Raw genomic sequence first — 19,627 nt, 5'->3', positions numbered from 1 at the left:
TTTGTAATAATTTCAGACGGTAGAAATCCACAAATGTTGAACCTTTTTATCAATATTTGTCAGTTGGTTCCCCAAACTTGCCAAATAAATCTTATGGCTCTCAACAGACAACAGTCACGGCTTTTAGAGGTAATTAATGGCACCACTTTGAGTTACTGTGAAAAAAAGTCACTGTAGCTTATGTATACTGTTAGATAAGATGCTTTGTGTCAGTTTTTGTTTCATGTGAATATGTTTTTGGTTTATAATACAATATCTCTAATTATTGGGCCTAGACTGTTGATATAAATGGGCATAGCTCACCTGCTAACTGCCACGTTCCAAATAGGAAGTGATCATGGGTGCGCTTCCAGCTCCAATGACACTGACTCTAAGTCACTTTCTATTGAAAAAACAATCTCTCCTCTCTGTAACTGCTGCTGTCAGACTCATCATTTTAGTCTTATTATGTTTGTATTAACCCGCTCTACATGATCCTGGTGATTTTATTTCACTACCTGTAGAAAATCAAGATATGAACATTAATAAGCGACTGATCAGGTGTTTTTTTTCCCCCTTTTTTCCTGCTACATTAGCAACAGGTTTGATTGGCAGCAGTGCCCGCTCCTTGCTAAAAAAGCCTTGCTCCACATTGGCTGTTTGGTTGCTATGATACTGGTAGTTGGAATTTCAAATATGGAACTTGGAGTCGAATGCTATGGGTGATGTCACGCTCCCTTAGTCCACGTCTATATTTTAAACGGTGGTGGGCATTTCACCCTTGGGTCTTCAGTGACGTCCCACTTACACATTACAACATCACCTCAGTATAGGCTTGTCAAGCAACACTTAAGTTCAGGAGATTTTAAAACCAATAAGCATGCATTGAATTCACAATTAAGAGTAGGAAACTAAGTTCACACATACTGTCAAAAATAAAAAATGTGATGTAAAGATGGCAACAAAATGCGACCAAAATTGCGCTATATGAACTTAAACAAGTCTGTACAAACTGCGCAATGTTGCCTTTTCATATAAGACACCAACCAGACAATAACAAAACACACTATTCTTAGGCTATAAACAGCAAATAACTGAAAATGTGGCACAGCTGAGATTGAACGAGGTTTAGTGCAGTTTTAACTGATGTGACTTTGTTGAACCACGTTATTAACATTATAAACTCACTTTTTCATTGTGGAGCTCCGTCTCCCTGCGTGCCGCTGAGCTACAGGTCCACTCGCGTCTCTCCAAACGTTTTAAACGCACCGTAGCTTTAAGTGCCCAGCCGTACAACAACAGAACAATTTGCAGTGTTTCTCAGAAGCTGTGATACAGGAAGGTACCATAGACAGACAAACCCTTTTCCTTGCTGAGACAGGTTGGCCAACCTCTTCTCATAATATTGTGCTTTTCGTGAAAGCCCCGTCTTTAAAATGCCATGGAAAGTATATCTGCAACCAGCTCAATCTCTTCTCCTTCTTCGGCCATTATGGATTAAAAATACAGCAATAGCTGTTGGATGTCCCGGGTTAATTTGACATTCTGCAAACTGCCGCCTTTCACGCTGTAGTAGTGCGTATCCAATCACAGGACATGTACACGTCCAGTTCAGCGAAAGCCCTCCTAGCATGGCCCTGGTATGTAGAATCGAGATCTGATTGGCTATTGAAACTGACTGCTGTGTCTACTTACAATGGACAGGGCCTGCTCTGTTTATTCTGAAGGCCCCAGGAAAATGAAATTTGTCTGCACAGCTGAAATATAATTGGATAAAAACTCTACCACAATAATCAACATTGGAAGTCACTCAACGAAGTGGATATAATATGACATAAAGAGAACAGAGAATAGAAGAATATTTTTGTTTGCATATTTATGAAAATTAATTTAATTCACTTTTCTGAGCATGTTTAGGGCAGGAGGCCTATCTGGCCCTGGCAGCTCACCTCTGGTTTTAAACTATAAGGAATTTAAAATGTTGTGATGTTACATTAATGCCAAAATTGAACTGCATACTGGACATTAGAGCTAAAAGCAATGTATAAAAGTAAAGTAACTCAATAAGTTGCTGGGTCACCACTGGTAAATATGTTTATCGCACTTGCATCATGTCAGAAAACGTTTGAATGAACACTAACCTCGGGATTCTAAAATCTGTATTTGCATCAGGCTAATTGAAAGTTCTGTGGTATGACAACACTCTTATTCAAATGTGTATTTTGGGTTTCAGGCAAATGATTCCTTCCTGATTTAAAGACGACATATTGTGCCTTTGCTGTATAATTGTATTCTATTACACCCATGGATCGTTGTTACAATTTGGCCATTTTTAAAAGTGAATATAAGAGGAGGGTGGGCGGTGAACACAGGGCCTTAATCAGAGCAATGATGTGTTTAATGAGTATAAAGATCACATACATGAGAGAGGCACCAATCCAGCTTTTTCAGTTGATACTGACTCAGATACAATGGTCTCAAGTATCTGCCAATACCTGATGTTAAGTGATACAAGAGCAGAGACTGAAAACAGCATTTATTTCCTTTAAACAAAAATAAGTCAGAACTGCTCCAAATGTGGTATGTAGGTGTTATTTATCTCTTTGTATAAATAAAATTAAAACATTGGTGGTAATTGGCTCCAAAAGTCTCAGTCTTGTTGCATCGATTTAAATGTGCTACAGGGATATTAACTGAATCGATATATGGAGCCGATATCTGATACCAGTATTGGATCGGTGAGTTCCTGGAATGAATCACACTTAAACAACTTCAAGAGGGTAAATGAGAAGGGGAAATGACTAACATGGTTAAAAGCTCTACAAAGTCGATTTTGCAAAGTAGGTCTACTTTAAAGGAAGTGAGGACAGTTCCCCATTCAAAAGATAATATTTGTATTAATTACATAATTGCTATAACAACAGAGGAACATTGCCATGTCAAATCCTTCAAATCAGGAAGGAGTTGCACCTGAAACCAGTGAAGAGATTTTTATACACAATAATTATGATTAAAAACATAAAAATTCTGCATAAGTATGAACAATGATTAAAATGACAATATAGAGGACGTGAGCGATGTCCACACTCTTCCTCACATAGGACACTGAACAAGGTTCAGGTCACTTTGAGTCCACTCAGGGGAGTGTGCTGCACACCTCTGTTCCCACACAGCCCTGTTTTTAAATCCATAACCCTGACCCTTACCGTGTCCCTCACCTTAACCATAACCTCTAAATCAGACCCTAATCTTAATTATGACCCTACAAACCAACAAACGTAGAGCCATGGGATCATAGAGCTGACCCCTGGTCAGTATAGACCACAATGCACTGTGAGGGTCAGAAAAACAACAGGACAAACCAGGACTACCTTGTAGTCTAAGCATTTCCGTCTACAACACCCTGCAAGGATATTTCGCTCGCACATGTAAAAACTGCACATTGTTTACACTTTTATGTCAGCATTAAAAGTGAATCTAAGGGGACACACCGTCTGCACAAGGTGCATGCTGGGAGCAGCACGATTTGAGAAAATGGAATCTAACCTTTTTTCAGATATCCCATATCCCATTCAAATACATACAGTGTTTGTGCTGATGCCATCAGTACTACAGTCCCCTGGTTCAGAATGTCTCCATTTGTGCTTTCAAATTTACTTTCAAAAACCTGTTGTTTGGTAAAATTCAAGTCTGTTCAATTATTTTCAGTGTAGAACTGTTAGCATGTTGCTATATGCACAGTCAAGTCTGAACGGCTTTCCCATTGAAAAACACAGAGCCAGTGCTGCCAGTGTAAACAGTCCCTGTTGTTGTACCCCAGAAACAACAGTGGGGTCTCCCAGTCTGTGTGCTGCCCATTACCCCTCCCAGGGAGTCCACCTGACTCTGCGCTGCTGTTCAGCTGTAGGTCAACACAACAGCGAGAGGCCTGGCTCCGACCCAGAGACCTCTGTCCTTTTGTTCAGCTGTTTCTAGGCCGTGGCTCTGGTTTTGTGAAATGTGGACATGACGCTCGTGGGACAGAGGCTTATTGCTTCTGATAGATTTGACCCATGGTTGAGCCTAGAGCTGAGGATCACTCTTGGTGGAGCTGATCTTGGCGGAGCTTAGACTGAGGCTGACTGTTGGTGGAGCTTAGACCGAGGCTGACTGTTGGTGGAGCCAAGGCTGAGGCTGACTGTTGGTGGAGCTTAGACCGAGGCTGACTGTTGGTGGAGCTTAGACCGAGGCTGACTGTTGGTGGAGCTTAGACCGAGGCTGACTGTTGGTGGAGCTTAGACCGAGGCTGACCGTTGGTGGAGCTTAGACCGAGGCTGACCGTTGGTGGAGCTTAGACCGAGGCTGACCGTTGGTGGAGCTTAGACCGAGGCTGACCGTTGGTGGAGCTTAGACCGAGGCTGACCGTTGGTGGAGCTTAGACCGAGGCTGACCGTTGGTGGAGCTTAGACCGAGGCTGACCGTTGGTGGAGCTTAGACCGAGGCTGACCGTTGGTGGAGCCGAGGCTGAGGTTGACTGTTGGTGGAGCCGAGGCTGAGGTTGACTGTTGGTGGAGCCGAGGCTGAGACTGAGGTTGACTCTCTTTATCCTGTAAGGCTCAGTGTACGTCTTCATCGAGTCATAGGCTGCGGCTCGTCTGCTGGGTGGGACAGATTCTGATGGCGTTGGCGAGGGGCTCATTGTAAAGCGACTCCAACACCACATTCCCAACAGTGCCTTGATGAAGGGCTGGACTCTGGACATCCACTTCTACATTCTTTCAACCAGGAATGTGCTTTATATAAAATACATTAGAAGCAAACTCTAGCTCCCCTCCGTCTTCGGGGTTTTGGATGTGAGCAGGTTACTGTCTCTCCTCTACTGTCCGTAAGACGATAATGAGAAAATCATCTTGTTTAAGTGCCTCCTGCTCCCGCTAAAGCCCAGAGCTCGACACAGTAGGGCTGGGTGATTTTTGGAGAGAAAAATTCACAAAAAATGTTCTGTCCTCTTCTGAAAATCTGTCAAAACAAAATCTGAATAGTGTCAGCTGAAGTTGAAGAACAGGAAATGGTGACCTGACGTGGGTTCAAATGATCATTGTTGTTGTAAATGGAAACGGCAGCTAAGGAATGTGACGTAACTACAACATTATTTTGAGAAGTGATTTTCGTCGTAGTCGTTGATGGAACCGCGCTCTGAATTTCTGTTTGCAAGGTTGAGCTACGGAACCAGCTACAGGGGAGGTGCGGGAAATAAAACTGTTTTTCTAGCAGACAAAACAATGTGATCCGTCGATTTGATTTCTTTGCCCAACTGCCTTAACTGACTGTACGAAGGGCTACAACTAAGGATTATGTTCAGTCCAGATGACGATAAATCACTTATTCACTTATTAATGACACCGTTTAGAAAACCCAGACAGATTGATGTCCAGATTATACCCTAATAAAGAACATTTACTTTAAAAATCGACTTTTCAGAACTTTTAATCACGTTATATGTTACGCATTTACCCTCTGAAGTTGTATTTGGAGTTATTCATGTTTGAGTAATCTTTAATTGCTTATTTTCAAGACGCCATTTTGCAGATTAACCCCATTTTCACCTCTGCCCACTGTGACGTACGCACTTCGTTCTCCAATTTTATTTTCTTAATTGATGATACATGTTGGATTCGGTTTGGTCAGTTTGGTACAAATGGAACAAACCAATCCGCTCCTCGCTAGTGTGACTTGCAGCTATCCATAGGGGGCGCCGACAACTTCGCGGCTCTCTGTTGTGATGACATTTTGTGCGGCGTCAGCTCCCAACAGTCGCCGCAGTTCTCTAATGTGAAAGTCAGCGGGCTTGTTTATTTTATTAAGTCGTTTTAGATGAATATCGTGTTTAAAAAGTGCAAATCATAACATCATGATCCACGGGTGTCGGGAGATTATAACTGTAGAGCCAAACACAAGCGCAATGTGGTTGATTTAAGTCTCTTTACCGTGGATCGTCGGAAGAGTCTCACTTTTATTGACTCATCGACGCACTCATCTTTCCCTTTTGTCCATCACTATATTAGCTGCCGATCATCTCCGTAAGCGAGTTGTGATTTCATTGATTAAACCGTGTATGATGTGCTCAAACAAAGAGCTTCAAGTGCACCACAGTGTAAATATTACTATAATCGTAAGCTTTGTTAATGAGAGCCCTCTGCTTCTACCTGTTTGTTTTTGTATTTCTTTCACTCCGCCTCCTGCCTCCTCTCGCTCGGGGCAGGGGGGCACTTGTGTGTAGGGCTGGCTTCTGCTGCGTTTCCATTATCCTGCGTATCCATTTATATTCCAATTATCTTGGACCTTTTTTTTGTTCACGTTTGAGCTTACAAGAAAAGGCGTTCATATAAGGCGGAGCTCATTTGACCCATTTCTAAACGTTCTGGATGCAGACTGTTTTGTGTTACTAATTTGAAAAGCGCCTCTATTGCAAAAATTCTAATTTAAGCTCCAAACTAACTGCACCGTATCCACGCAGAGGGCAGAGCTGCGTGGGCTTTTGTTTCTCATTAAGCTTCAAGGAGCGAAACGTCAGGGAGCTAATGAAGCAACGCTAGCACACGGCTATCCTGGATACGCTTTTGCTGTGTTCCACCTGCTATAAACCAGTCTCTGTAAATTAAGGATGGGACAATAAACAATAATACCGTTTATCGTGATTAAAAAGGGTCGACAATAATCATTCGTGGAGTATTTTATGTAATCGTGATAATCGACAACAAAGATAATCACCAGAATGTGCAGAAAAACAACTACTTATCCATAGGCGAGTCGACGAGGGGGCAAAGGGGTCTGTTTTCTGGGGGTTTAGGGGCCCAGATTTGACTCTCTTCCTATTAATTTGTGTTACAAGGGGGGCCCCATGTGAGACTTCTTCCCCCAGGGCCCCCAAATTTCAGATCACAGCCCTGCTCATCCAGAATATTCTCCGCTAGATCGTAGTTGTTTTCATATACTACTATAACAGTTCTTTAAACATGGAACTTGTTCATAAGATTAAAATTACAATTATAACGTTTTAAGCTTTCAGAAACTTTATTCATTGTCGTGATATAATCGTTAATTGCAAATATTTTAATCATCTCATGTCTACTGTCGATGCACAAATAAAACTTTCAGTGTAGTTAGAAACAAATTTATGCCTTTAATCTGCAGATCAAGTGAGTTATGTAAATTAGCCTAAAAAAGTTTGAAAAATAATACAATTTTTATAATAGGCCGATAGAAACAGAAAGCTAAAAATGGGTAAAACTAATAAGTAAAACACTGATTTAGATGTGCAGTGTAATGTGTAGATTATGTAGATTATTGTAAATATTCAAATACTCTGATTATAGTTTTATTTCTATACAATATGGGCATGGAAGGAAAGCCCTGTCTTGCGGCAAACCTGTTCAAAAGGAGCCTATTCCAGTCACATTTTGAGCAGTGCCGTCTTCTTATGGGTTAATTTAATGCTGTGTAAAAGTGTTCAAACAGAGCTAAAAGTGGAGTGCAGAAAGAGGAGGGGGCGGGTTTGTGGCACAACTTTCTCAAATCTAAAATACAGCTGCCTTGTAGGTTTTGGGCGGTTATTCAGACAGTCGGCTCGGGTTCGCTAAAGCCTAACTAAATGTTCAAAGACGTCGAGGAGAGTCAGTTGATCCCTGCTGCAAATGTGTTATTTTATTTTTATTTCAGGCTGTAAGCTGCTACGACGCCATTATCCTGAAAGCTGAGGGGAAAGTGGAACCCGAAATGTTCTGTCAGTTGGGTCATTTCAATCTCTTGCTGGAGGATTACCCAAAAGGTGGGAATTTTATCTTATTTTTCTGATTTTTTGTTAAGCTAAAGTGCACAGACATAGAGCTGATTCCAGTTTAAACAGTGTAATATTCACCTGCTTTTTATTTAGAGTTTTATGAGTGCATTTCAGTCATATTCTAATACTTGTGTTATTGTTCTTCATACTGCAGCATTATCTGCATACCAGAGGTACTACAGTTTACAGCCAGACTACTGGAAGGTGAGTTTTATCACTTCACACTTTCACCAGCTCAATTCCCAAACTGTCACGAGTAGATTTCTGAAGTGGCTTTACTATAGTAGTTTACATCCATCTCTGCCCACAGTTCGGTGCACTGCCGGCTCAATCAACTCTGGTTCCATTTCACTTTACGTTGAAATATTGTCGCCCCTCTCTCTGTAACTGCTGCTGTCAGACTCGTCATTTTGCTCTTAAAACGTTCGTATTAACCCGCTCTACGTCATCCTGGGGTTTTTATTTCACTTTTGTGTCTGTAACTCAAGATATGAACATTAATAACAGACAAATCAGCTGCCACGTTTCCCCAAAGCAACAGGTTTGATCGACAGCGTTGCTAAGCGGTTATCTCCGTCAGCCTTGCTCTGGATTGGCTCTTCGGTTGCTATGATACTCGCGGTTTCAATTCCAAATATTGAACACGGCTTTGGATCGGCTGCTCTAACTGCTAGCCACGATGAGCTTCATTTGAGCGTGACGTCACCCACAGCGTTCGGCTCCAGTCACTTACTCCGCTTTCTTTACACAGTCTGCGGTCGGAGTCAGAGTTTATTTGAGTTTGCGTTGGAGCCCGGTAGCACTGACTCGGTTGGATTCTGCTCATACGTCATTCATCTTACAAACCTTTTTGTCGTGTTAAGTTCTGGTTATTAGCTGTTGATGTAAATATATTTTATCTTTTCAGAATGCTGCCTTTTTGTACGGCTTGGGGATGGTCTACTTCCATTACAGTGCATTTCAGTGGTAAGTACGTTGAACCGAAAAACACCGCTGTGCTCTGCGTGTAAAACTTGTCCGTGGCCGTGTTTGTGATGGAGCGTTTGAGTGTAGATGCAGGCGACTCGATAGATTGCATCAGAATAAATCAAACTTTAATTATTCACGTGTTTTAATTTCCTCTTGTTTGGCCAGGACCCTCTGCAGAAAGCTGTGCTCTGTAGAACTTGGCTTCAGAATGAGCCAGTATAGAAGAGAGGGAGAGCGGTGCAGGGACAGGAGGGAGAGAAAGGGTGCAGCGGGTTCATGAATGAGTGTGTGTCTGTGTTTGTGTGTCTGGCCACAGCAGTGAGCTCAGTGCTCCGCTGTTCAGCCTGGTATATACAGTAAATATATACGCAGGGCTGCTTGTGTGGCAAAAGCAGGGTTGTGACTACGGGTGGTTGTTGATTAAACCTAAACATTAACATCATATCTAAACCAATCTGTCGTTTCTAAAAGTTCGTCCTTCACTGTGATTGGTTTAATCCACCTGTCACTCACTCAGAACGTAAAGGCAGCTGAGCAATAGGAGGAGCGGGTGGAGAAGAACAGTGTTTGTGTTTGAGCTTAGAGCTGCAACTCACAATATGACATCACTCTAATATATTTTTTTATCATATTATTTTATCTTTTTAAAATTTCCGATCATCTCCCATTTTCACCGCCACCAGCATACGCCCACGTTCTTTTATTTTATTTTATTAATCGGTGATACGCGCAGGATTCGGCAGTGTCGCGTAGTCGTTTTGGTACAAATGGAGAAAAATAAATAAATCTGCTACTCCCTACTGTGACGTGCAGCTGTCTGTACGGGGGCGGCGATAGCATGCGGCGCTTTATTTGTGACGACGTTTACGGATACGTCAGCTCCCATCGGACACCACGAAAGTTGGTGGACTTATTTATTTATTAAGTTGTTTTAGATCAATATGGCGATTTCGAATGTCCGTGTTATGACCTAATGATCCACTGGTGTGATTATAACTATAGACAGACACAAGCACAATATGTCTAAATATACCGTAAATTTCGGATTATAAGCCGCTACTTTTTTTCCACGCTTTGAACCCTGCGGCTTTTACAGCAGTGCGGCTTATATATGGAATTTTACTGGATAACGGCCCCTGGGGGGCGCTCTCTAGCTGTAAACGTAAAAGTGAGACAGACGTGGGGAAAGATTCTGCTCTGAAGAATTCACTAGTTTTGATTTTGAACGATCATTTTGCGCATCATGAAATGGATATGATGCAGTTTTTAAGATAAAGAAACAGAAAGGAAACAGAGCAGGGGTCGGCCTTTAACACGCAAAGAGCCATTTGGACCCACTTTCCACATAAAATAAAACACTGGGAGCCGCAAATACTTTTTGACATCTAAAATGAAGATAACACTGTATAATAACAATAATGTAACGGAATAATGTAGGTTTTACTTTCACGGACAAGCCTTCTACACGTGGCAGATAAATATGGCAAAAACAACTTAAGTGCATTAAAAAAATACAACTCACCAAACCGCTGCATCAGAGGGAGCCCTGCGCTGATTATGTGATTATGTCTACTCTACTCCGCAGTTTCTTTAAAAAAACAACAACAAAAAAACTCGTAGCGTATCGTTTAATCCCAGGTGCTTATTCTCCATGTGCCAAAGCAGTTTTGAAGGTTTCATTGCCTTATTTGCTTTTCCCGTATGTTACGCAGAGCGGACTCTGTGCGTGAGTCACCTGTAGCGACAAACCCAGATTTTAAGTAGGCATTGTCTGTTAAATTTATCTTTCTTTTTCTTGGAGGTCGTAGTCTCTTCTTCTGGCTCCTCAGTTGTCCTTTTCCCCTTTGTTAAAAAGATCTCCAAAGACTTTTGTTTTGGCTCATTTTCACTCGCTTGTGGCTCTACTTTAATGCGTCGTGTCTGATGTGTTAAACGTGATACGTCACCGCGGAGACAAGAGCAGATAATAAACTTGCTACTACATCAAATAGATTTCTGTGGCGATTTCCAGCAGGATTTTCATGATACATCTACGGACGAGCTTATTAGTGTGTCATTAGGGACGGGCCAAAGTTGCTCCTGACCCCTGTGCGCACAACGTCTGAAAATCAGGGCTCTTTACGCAGGACTGAGCTGTGTCTGTGTTAGTTCCCAAGCCACGCAGAGCCGCAGTATGAGGCGGAAAGAGGCGCATGCGGCTCCGGAGCCGCGAGTTGCCGACCCCTGAAATAGAGCCACTGCACGTAAGCTCGACATCAATGAATCCAACTTGGTCAATGTAAAAAGACGACAAAAGTTTTCAGAGGAAATAAAAGCAGATTTTCCGTGTTGGTGCAGCTTTATTTTCTAAACCTGCAGATGTGTTCATCCCGTGTTGTTGTCGTGTTGGTGCCAATTTTCAGGCACAGTTTAAAAAAAAGCGTGTCGGTGCACCGTCTTTCTGTGTAAATATCTCATGTTACAATATGAAAACCTGCGGCTTTTATTCAGGTGCGGCTTATATATGTACAAAATTGATTTTCTCTTCAAATTTAGCTGGTGCGGCTTATATCAAGGTGCGCTCTGTAGTCCGAAATTTACGGGTATTGTCAGAAAAAAGATAAGTTTCCTACGCGGTGTGGAAATCCGTGCAGTGGGTTTAAATATCTGTAGGAGTCAAAATAATGTGACGTTGCGATATTAAATGAGTTCTTTTTTCCTTTCAGGTCAATCAAGGCTTTCCAGGAGGTGCTTTACATCGATCCCACCTTCTCCAAAGCGAAAGAGATCCATCTGAGGCTGGGGGTCATGTTTAAAGTCAACACAGACTACGAGTCCAGCTTAAAGGTAAAGTCTCACTGTTCCACATCTGACGCAAGTGTGTGTGTGTGTGAAATCAGACCTTTTCAGAGCTTTTAACCGCAGTGTAGTTTGTTTCTGGAGCGATTCATCTTTAATCGCTTATTTTCAAGACGTCACATTGTCAGCTCCACCTGTACACACTCACTGTGACGTACCATCAGGATTCGGCTGCGTCGTGTAGTAGTTTTGGTACAAATAAACAAATCCATTGCTCGCGAACGCCAACAGTTACGCAGCGATTTGTTGTGGTGAGGTTTACGATGACGTCAACTCCCATTGGGCACCGCAGTAAAGCCAACGGACTAGTGTCTTTTATTACGTCGTTTAGGTGTGTATTGTGATTTGAAATGTCTAAATTATAACATAACGATCCACGGGTGTCAGAGATTACAACAATAGGGCTGATTTGACGCAGATTTCACATTTTAACATGTTTATGTTCATCTATGGCCGTATAACAGATGTCTTTTTATAATAGTGTGCTGGACAAAGATACCTGCCTTCTTCACAAAAGTGCGTTTATTGTGTCATGCGTGTCTGTCTGAAGCCTGCGCGCTATCCCCCTGACACCTGTGATGCAGACATGTATTCACAGGGCAACAAAAGGCTTCAGACTGGAGCCTATAGAAGTGTCGTCCCTGTAGGAGAAAGCCCGGTATCTGATCCTGACTTTGCCCACCTTCAGTGTGTGTGTGTGTGTGTGTGTGTGTGCGCGCTTACAGAATTCATAAGCTCTGTTGTAACGGATTGAGCAGGTAGTACGTTCCAGGCGGCACGTCCTCACTCGCACTGTCTTCACTGGGAGCCCTCCCCTCCCGCTGGCTCCACACACGCCCATGAACGTGCACACTCTTTCACTTTGCTGATATCTAGGCCACTGGAGGAGTGTGAGTAAAGTGTGAGTTTTGGAAGAAAGAGGCAGGCTGATTTTATTTTTTATTTTTTTAAAGGTAAGGTTCAGGCTGAGGAGAGGGGTAACAGTGGCAGAAAGATGGCAGATTCTCATTGTTTCTCTGTGAAAATCAGTGTTAACGAAGTTGATTTGGGACGGTTTATGTTGCACAAAAGATTGGAGGTGCGTGTGTGTGTGTGTGTGCGTGTTGGTTCTGCTTTGAGGTATTGTGTGTCATCCTTGTACTCTGAGCTGCAGCCTTCTGGTGAATAGTAATCAGTGACACCAGGATAGAGGAGGAGGAGGAGGAGGAGGTGGGGAGGGCGAGAGAGGTACGTAGATAGTTGCGAGGGAGAGAGGCAAGGCGAGACATGGGAAAGCCAGCCTGACAATTCTGCTGCATTATCTGGCTGCCGCGAGAGGAAGTGTGAAAGGCAAAACGGGGAGGATGCTGTGGTTTTCCAGACGAGTGCTTTAGGTAACGCCATGTGCCGTGTCCTTAATTGTGTTGTATGTGCTGTCTGACTGCAGGGCATCTGGCTCAGAGCATGACTGACATTCTGTGGCTGGTTAAAAATGAGTCTATTTTTAGCAGCGCCCTATTTGCTCGTGTGTGTGTGTCTCTGTGTGTTTCTGTGTGTGAGACTGTTGGCGCACGTGCCCAAATGCTTCCGCGGCTCGTATGCAAATCCATCCACGAGCTCCGTCTAAGCTTTTTCTTACTACTTGGCTGTTTTTAAATCTTTTGCATGTTAAAATATCTCCGGTATTTTTAGTCTCGGGGAATCCACCGGCAGAACAGTTTGTCCTCGACCCATGTGCTAGATTCTGACTGATTTCTATAAACGTTTTTTGACCCAGAGATTGCACGGTTGACGCTTTTGAATTGGCAATATGTTTATTTAGGTGAATGTGTTTAACGTTAACGGCTAAATGAGCGTTTTTGCAGTAGACGAAGGGAAGGAAGTCGGGAACAGGTCTTTTTAATGCTCACACTTCCTCTGTGTTTAATAGGAGCGCTGTGCTGTGTCTTTACTCACTATGTGCATATCTGGACAGTGACCCAGACTGTGGATATATGTCTGTTAGTGGGCCACGCCTTGTCAGCGCTCACATATGTTTCGTTCAGCTGTGTTAAAGCTGTACGCGAGGAGCAGAGGTTCCGTTTGAGATAAAGACGGAGACGAGGGAGGATGTCTGTGGTTCAATCCCTGCAGCCATCACTCTCCTCTCCCATTACACTCACAGATTCAGTTATGTTCTCTCAGAGCGCTGCAGACTTTCTAGCAAAGTACAAGTGCATCCTGGGAAAATGGTGTTTTGTGATTTACAGTACATAGACTTAGCCCTGTCCTGATAACATATTTTGAAGTTTGATATATCGCTGAAGTAAATATAGACGATAAACGACAATATTGAAACTAATTTACGGCGCTGACACAAAAACCCCAAGAGATTTAAACCACAAAAACTATTCTAAATCTACAAAATTGTTCAAAATCATGAGCTGCAAGGAGTAAACAGCAGAATGAAGCACTTTAGTCCTTAGTTTGCTTCTGTAATGAGTCAGATGAGTTATTAATTCAAACTTTTACAGCCTAATTCTGATCACATAGTCAAAAAATAACCCAAAAATTCTCCAGTAGTGCACAAAAATGTATCGTTCCAGCTTTTTATATACTGAACGATAAGTGGATTTAGTGATTATCATGACAGGCCTAACTATACAGCAAAATGTTAAGTATTTTACAAGATTTTATATAACAATGGTCAGTGGTCACTTTTTTATATAGCGCTTTCCCACTTTCAAGGCACTCGAAGCGCTTCACATAATGGATCCACTCACCCATTCACACACACATTCATACACCAGTGTACACGGACACCGAGGGCGAAGAGGGTTAAGTGTCTTGCCCAAGGACACAATGACAGTATTCAGATCAGTGGACAAACACAAAACAATACCAACGGAGTCACTGTTGACACAATGATTTTGAAGATATTTTTATGTTTTTTTGTTTTTTTTCCCCTCATCCAAAAGTCAAAGAGGATTAAGAGAACGGGAATGACCAGCGGCTCAGTTGGTAGAGGGTTTGCCCACTGGTCCCGGAGGTTGACGGTTTGACTCCGGCTCGCAACATAAGCAACAAAGTTAAATCTGTCAACTTTGGCTTTTCTAATGGATCAGACCTGGACGACTGAGGGATTACACGGACACTGGTAGAGCGGTCAGATCCACTCACTCACAGGCTGGCGGTGCGATTCCAGCTCGCACAAATGAATACTGTCATTGTGTCCTTGGGCAAGACACTTCGCCCCCAGTGCCTATGTACACTGGTTCCTTGACGTAAAGCGCTTTGAGCCTTGAAGATGGGAAAGCGCTATATAAAAACGTGACCATTAACCGTTGCGTATCAGCATCTCGGAGATTACGTTACTGCTGGTTACGGATGAGCCAAGATCTTAGTTTTGAAAGACGCAAGATGGCGCTCGTTTTTTACATTTGGCATTAACAAAAATCGGTTCAGTGTTGGGGAGAAGCAGCGCCACAATCACAGCAAAGTTATTGAATCGAAATGAATCAGAAACGGGGTGGACACGACTCGGAGCAGTGCGGTCTCCATCACACGAGGAGCCTCTAATGGGAAAGTGAAGTTGCCCCTGAGGAAAAAAAACATCCTCTGGACAGTCCGCATTCTCTCCTGAAACCCTGATCTGAAACTTTACCTGGACTGGGCTGGTTTTAAACATGAACTTAAACGCGTCTTAACGAGTAGTCAGACATGTCCTCACTGATAAAACCACGAGCGAGGACCTGCATCCGCCTTTGCATATTCAACCATAAAATGAACGTTGTGTCTATGTGAGTTTTGCCTTTCGTAAAAGCCCTTCTACGGACAGACATTGCAGATTAACCTTTGGTATAAATGTATAATTATGTTACGTCTAATGTCCCTATTAAATAAATAGATAAAAATACAAAAAATGCACCGTTTATTACAAATTAGGTAAAAAAATCTCTCATTCCCGTGGGTCTAATTTCTCGTCTTTTATACCAATCATGTTCCATCCCATACTGTTTTTTTTGGGGTTTTTTTTATGAATACTTGTCCTTAAGAGGGTTGTTCACTCAATCATTTAAGTCAACATTGTGTTTGTGGAGAGCTAAACAAAAGAAAGAAAAATAAAATCACATGTTACTTTACTTTTTACAATTGTATGTCACATTAATCTTTCCTTTTCTGTCGTTTCAGCACTTTCAACTGGCTTTGATTGACTCCACTCTTTGCACTTTGTCCAAAGCCGAAAGTAAGTAGCGTTTATCTAAGTACGTGTTTGTAGAGACCTCATAGTGCGGCCCGTGCAGGTTCTCGCACTGGCTCGTTTCTATAAAACATCTTCTCTCCCCTTTTTTCAACCATCGCTCGTCTTATTATCCATGACATTCGTTGCCTAGGAAACAGCAGAAGAAGAAATTGCCATAGAGAGTGTGATTTTCAGATCGCATGTTCACTGGTGGAACGCGCCGGTCCCCTCCCATCTGTGCACTGTACTATTTCAGTCTGTGTCCGCTAATTAAACGTGTAGTAAAAAGACCTCAAAACTGTTCCAACCTCACTCGTCTTTTTTTCTCTCTTCTCTCCACAGTTCAGTTCCACATCGCTCATTTGTATGAAATTCAGGTAAGCGTCTTGTACTGTTCCCTTGGCTAAAGGATAAAGATACGGGAAATGCTAATATCGTACTAATATTGTAATCCTCTTATCTTTACTCACTGAGATTAAGGCAACGCTTTATATGTGGCAGGATTTAGCTGCAGAAAACTGAAATGATGTTTAGCCCCGGTTTAGCCCCGGTTTAGCCCCGGTTTAGCCCCGGTTTAGCCCCGGTTTAGCCCCGGTTTAGCCCCGGTTTAGCCCCGGTTTAGCCCCGGTTTAGCCCCGGTTTAGCCCCGGTTTAGCCCCGGTTTAGCCCCAGTTTAGCCCCGGTTTAGTATTTTTATTTATTTAGTCATTGTCAGGAGAACAACAAAATTGAGTTTGGAGCATCCCATAAAATGCAAACCCGTAAATAATAAATACCCCTTAAAACCAAGTCTAAACATTGACCCAGTGTGGCCCAGTGTTAGCCCCAGTGTGGCCCAGTGTTAGCCCCAGTGTGGCCCAGTGTTAGCCCCAGTGTGGCCCAGTGTTAGCCCCCGGTTTAGCCCCGGTTTAGCCCTGACTCTGGGCACCAGTAGGAGGCAGGTCCCTGAAGTCCTGAAGAGTGTGAGATGGTTAATGTGGCATAATGTGGTTAATTGACCATTTGAATCATTCTAACATCAACAGCTACTATTTTGATTGGAATGTTGTGTAATTAGACCATTTACTGGACAATGCTGACGCTAAACACCATGTAATATTGTTTGAAGTGGTTCTTTAGTGAGTTTAAATGACAAATTGGTTACAAAACGCATTTGAATATATATATTTTTAGCTACTGAGAAATGTTTGGTTATCTTTTTGGCTACAAACTAAGAACTAAAGTGTTTCATTCTGCTGTGTATTTATTGCAGCTCATGATTTTTAACAATATTGTAGATTTAGAATAGTTTTTGTTAAATAAACCTAGCCTACAAACAGAAACTGTAAACAATAGGTGTGTTAGTTTCAGTGTAGTTCTCTCCTCCCTTCAGACAGATATGAGGCAGCCAAACGCTTTCACTCCTACAACATTCTGCTCCGTTGACAGATTTAATATTTTTGTTTTACTATGAATCAGACCTGGACGACTGAGGGATTAGTGGTATCTGTTGATATCAAGTTCGGCAAATGCTTAAAGCCAAAGAACTAAAATCTGTATCGGAACAGAAAAAGCTGGAGGAGCTGGAGAGGAGCTGCAGTTTTCTAATGTAAAGTGAATTGGAGCCAGAGTCAATGGAGCCGGAAGTGCGCCCATGATCACTTCCTATTTGGAGCGTGTCGGCTTGCGCGTTGACTGTGTCCGTTTAGATATACATGTCTATCATCACAACGCGCGCAAACCCGGATGTTCCTACTTTAAGCCCTCGTCTGCATTAGTAGGATTCAAGTGCAACCCCATTGACCACCGAGCTGCATTTCCTGAGCGCTGCTGTGTCTGTGTTGTCAGAATCTGATCGATAATCGGAGGAAGAGACCGTTAAGAGCGTCTCATTTATGTTTCCCCGAGTGTCCGCTTCCCCCTTGAGGTGTTTTAACAGTCCATGAACAGGAAGAGCTTGCGACCGGCGAGGGGGGAGCGTGTTTACCCTGCCCACACTTTCGGACATTTTGATCCATCGTGGAGGCCGGGTAATTGTTCGCGGTGATAAGAGCCATCCGGCGCAAACACCCGCCTCGGTTCGGTCTCAAGGTTACTAAGGTCACGCAGAAAAAGCCAACAGCGAGCCCCCTTCAGACCAGCCAGCTCAGGTTTCTTTTAAATACAATGCCCTCACTGCTCCAGACGTTTGGAGTCTCCCCCTTTGGCCCTCCCCCGTGTGGGTGTGAGTTGGGATGGTCATTATCGGGCCTAGGAGGTCCTTAAAGGTCTTTGTGTCTGTCCAAACGCCGTCATAAAACTCTGACCTCCCGTCTGGCCTTAACAACTTCAATTTGTTGATTTGTGCAGAAGAAATACAGAGCTGCAAAGGAAGCGTATGAGCGGCTCCTGCAGACCGAAGATCTCCCTGCTCAGGTGAAGGCCACAACACTGCAACAACTTGGTGAGTATTATGCAAACTTTTAACGAAAGTCCCAAAGTTGTTGTTTTTTTTCCACAAGTAACGAGACAAAGTTGGAATTCATTTAGAACAAGCAAGTCAACATTTTGTATTTGTGTGAACTTTGTGGGCTACTCAAAGTGTTTTTGGGGGGTCTGGGGGTTTTGAGAAAGTTGTATTGTAATATCCTGCATTTTATGTGTAAGCTTAAACAATGCATTTAATGTGTGTTCTAATGGAAGATGGGGCTGGGATTTAATAAGTTCTCTTCTTCTTCTTCTCCTTTTTGAGCTTAATGCACATTTCACATGTTTCTTATTTAAGTGAACTGGGTGTATGCGTTCATTAATCTGCTCCAAATAAATACATGATTAAAATGAAATATTTACTCTACAAAATTATAATTATTTTCTGATTTGCAGACCTGGGATTTGAATAAAAAAAAAAAAATTGACAAATGTTTGTTACATACCAAACAGTATTCATTCTATCGAAGTAAATAAACCCATTTCCTCAGCTTCAAAGTGCAAAGAGCCGTCCCCGGCGGCTTTAAAGAGCCGTCCCCGGCGGCTTTAAAGAGCCGTCCCCGGCGGCTTTAAAGAGCCGTCCCCGGCGGCTTTAAAGAGCCGTCCCCGGCGGCTTTAAAGAGCCGTCCCCGGCGGCTTTAAAGAGCCGTCCCCGGCGGCTTTAAAGAGCCGTCCCCGGCGGCTTTAAAGAGCCGTCCCCGGCGGCTTTAAAGAGCCGTCCCCGGCGGCTTTAAAGAGCCGTCCCCGGCGGCTTTAAAGAGCCGTCCCCGGCGGCTTTAAAGAGCCGTCCCCGGCGGCTTTAAAGAGCCGTCCCCGGCGGCTTTAAAGAGCCGTCCCCGGCGGCTTTAAAGAGCCGTCCCCGGCGGCTTTAAAGAGCCGTCCCCGGCGGCTTTAAAGAGCCGTCCCCGGCGGCTTTAAAGAGCCGTCCCCGGCGGCTTTAAAGAGCCGTCCCCGGCGGCTTTAAAGAGCCGCATGTGGCTCTTTTGAGAGAGTCTGTGGTCTGTTTGCTGGACAGTCGTGCTCATCTGTCTCTGGTCCAGGTCTTGTTTAAGATCTAATACAAATACTTCAGAGGTGGAAGAAGTACTCAGTTTTGTTACTTGAGTAAAAGTACAGATACTGGAGCAAAAAAAAACTCAAGTAAATGTTTTTCATGCGATACTTTTACTTAAGTAAAAGTATTAAAGTACCTGCTTAAAAAGTAAAAATATTTTGTGCAGATTTTGAGTCTTTAAAAAGCTTCAATTGTGGTGATTTTGATACAGATTTGAGCTGAATTTTGTTCAACAGAAACAACTGAATCGATTGTTTTTATTTGTATATTTTGTTTGTTCAAATTATGAACGTGTTAAAAATAAACCCTCAGCCTTTTCAGC

At 42.9% G+C, this 19,627-nt stretch overlaps 1 protein-coding gene across 1 annotated transcript in view; it reads left to right on the top strand.

The window, feature by feature from the left end:
• Positions 1-19,627, top strand: part of kdm6a (lysine (K)-specific demethylase 6A) — a 37,647-nt gene that overhangs the window by 2,435 nt on the left and 15,585 nt on the right. Inside the window, exons 3-9 of the mRNA XM_033986568.2 lie at positions 7,678-7,786; positions 7,953-8,002; positions 8,706-8,764; positions 11,473-11,593; positions 15,755-15,809; positions 16,149-16,183; positions 18,135-18,228. Of these exons, the coding sequence (XP_033842459.1) occupies positions 7,678-7,786; positions 7,953-8,002; positions 8,706-8,764; positions 11,473-11,593; positions 15,755-15,809; positions 16,149-16,183; positions 18,135-18,228 (523 nt within the window). The remainder of the gene's footprint in view (positions 1-7,677; positions 7,787-7,952; positions 8,003-8,705; positions 8,765-11,472; positions 11,594-15,754; positions 15,810-16,148; positions 16,184-18,134; positions 18,229-19,627) is intronic.

The sequence above is a fragment of the Periophthalmus magnuspinnatus genome, chromosome 21, assembly GCF_009829125.3.
Source record: "Periophthalmus magnuspinnatus isolate fPerMag1 chromosome 21, fPerMag1.2.pri, whole genome shotgun sequence".
Lineage (NCBI taxonomy): Eukaryota > Metazoa > Chordata > Actinopteri > Gobiiformes > Gobiidae > Periophthalmus > Periophthalmus magnuspinnatus.
The sequence above is the reverse complement of the archived record's forward strand: the minus strand, read 5'-3'. Positions and strand labels throughout refer to the sequence as shown.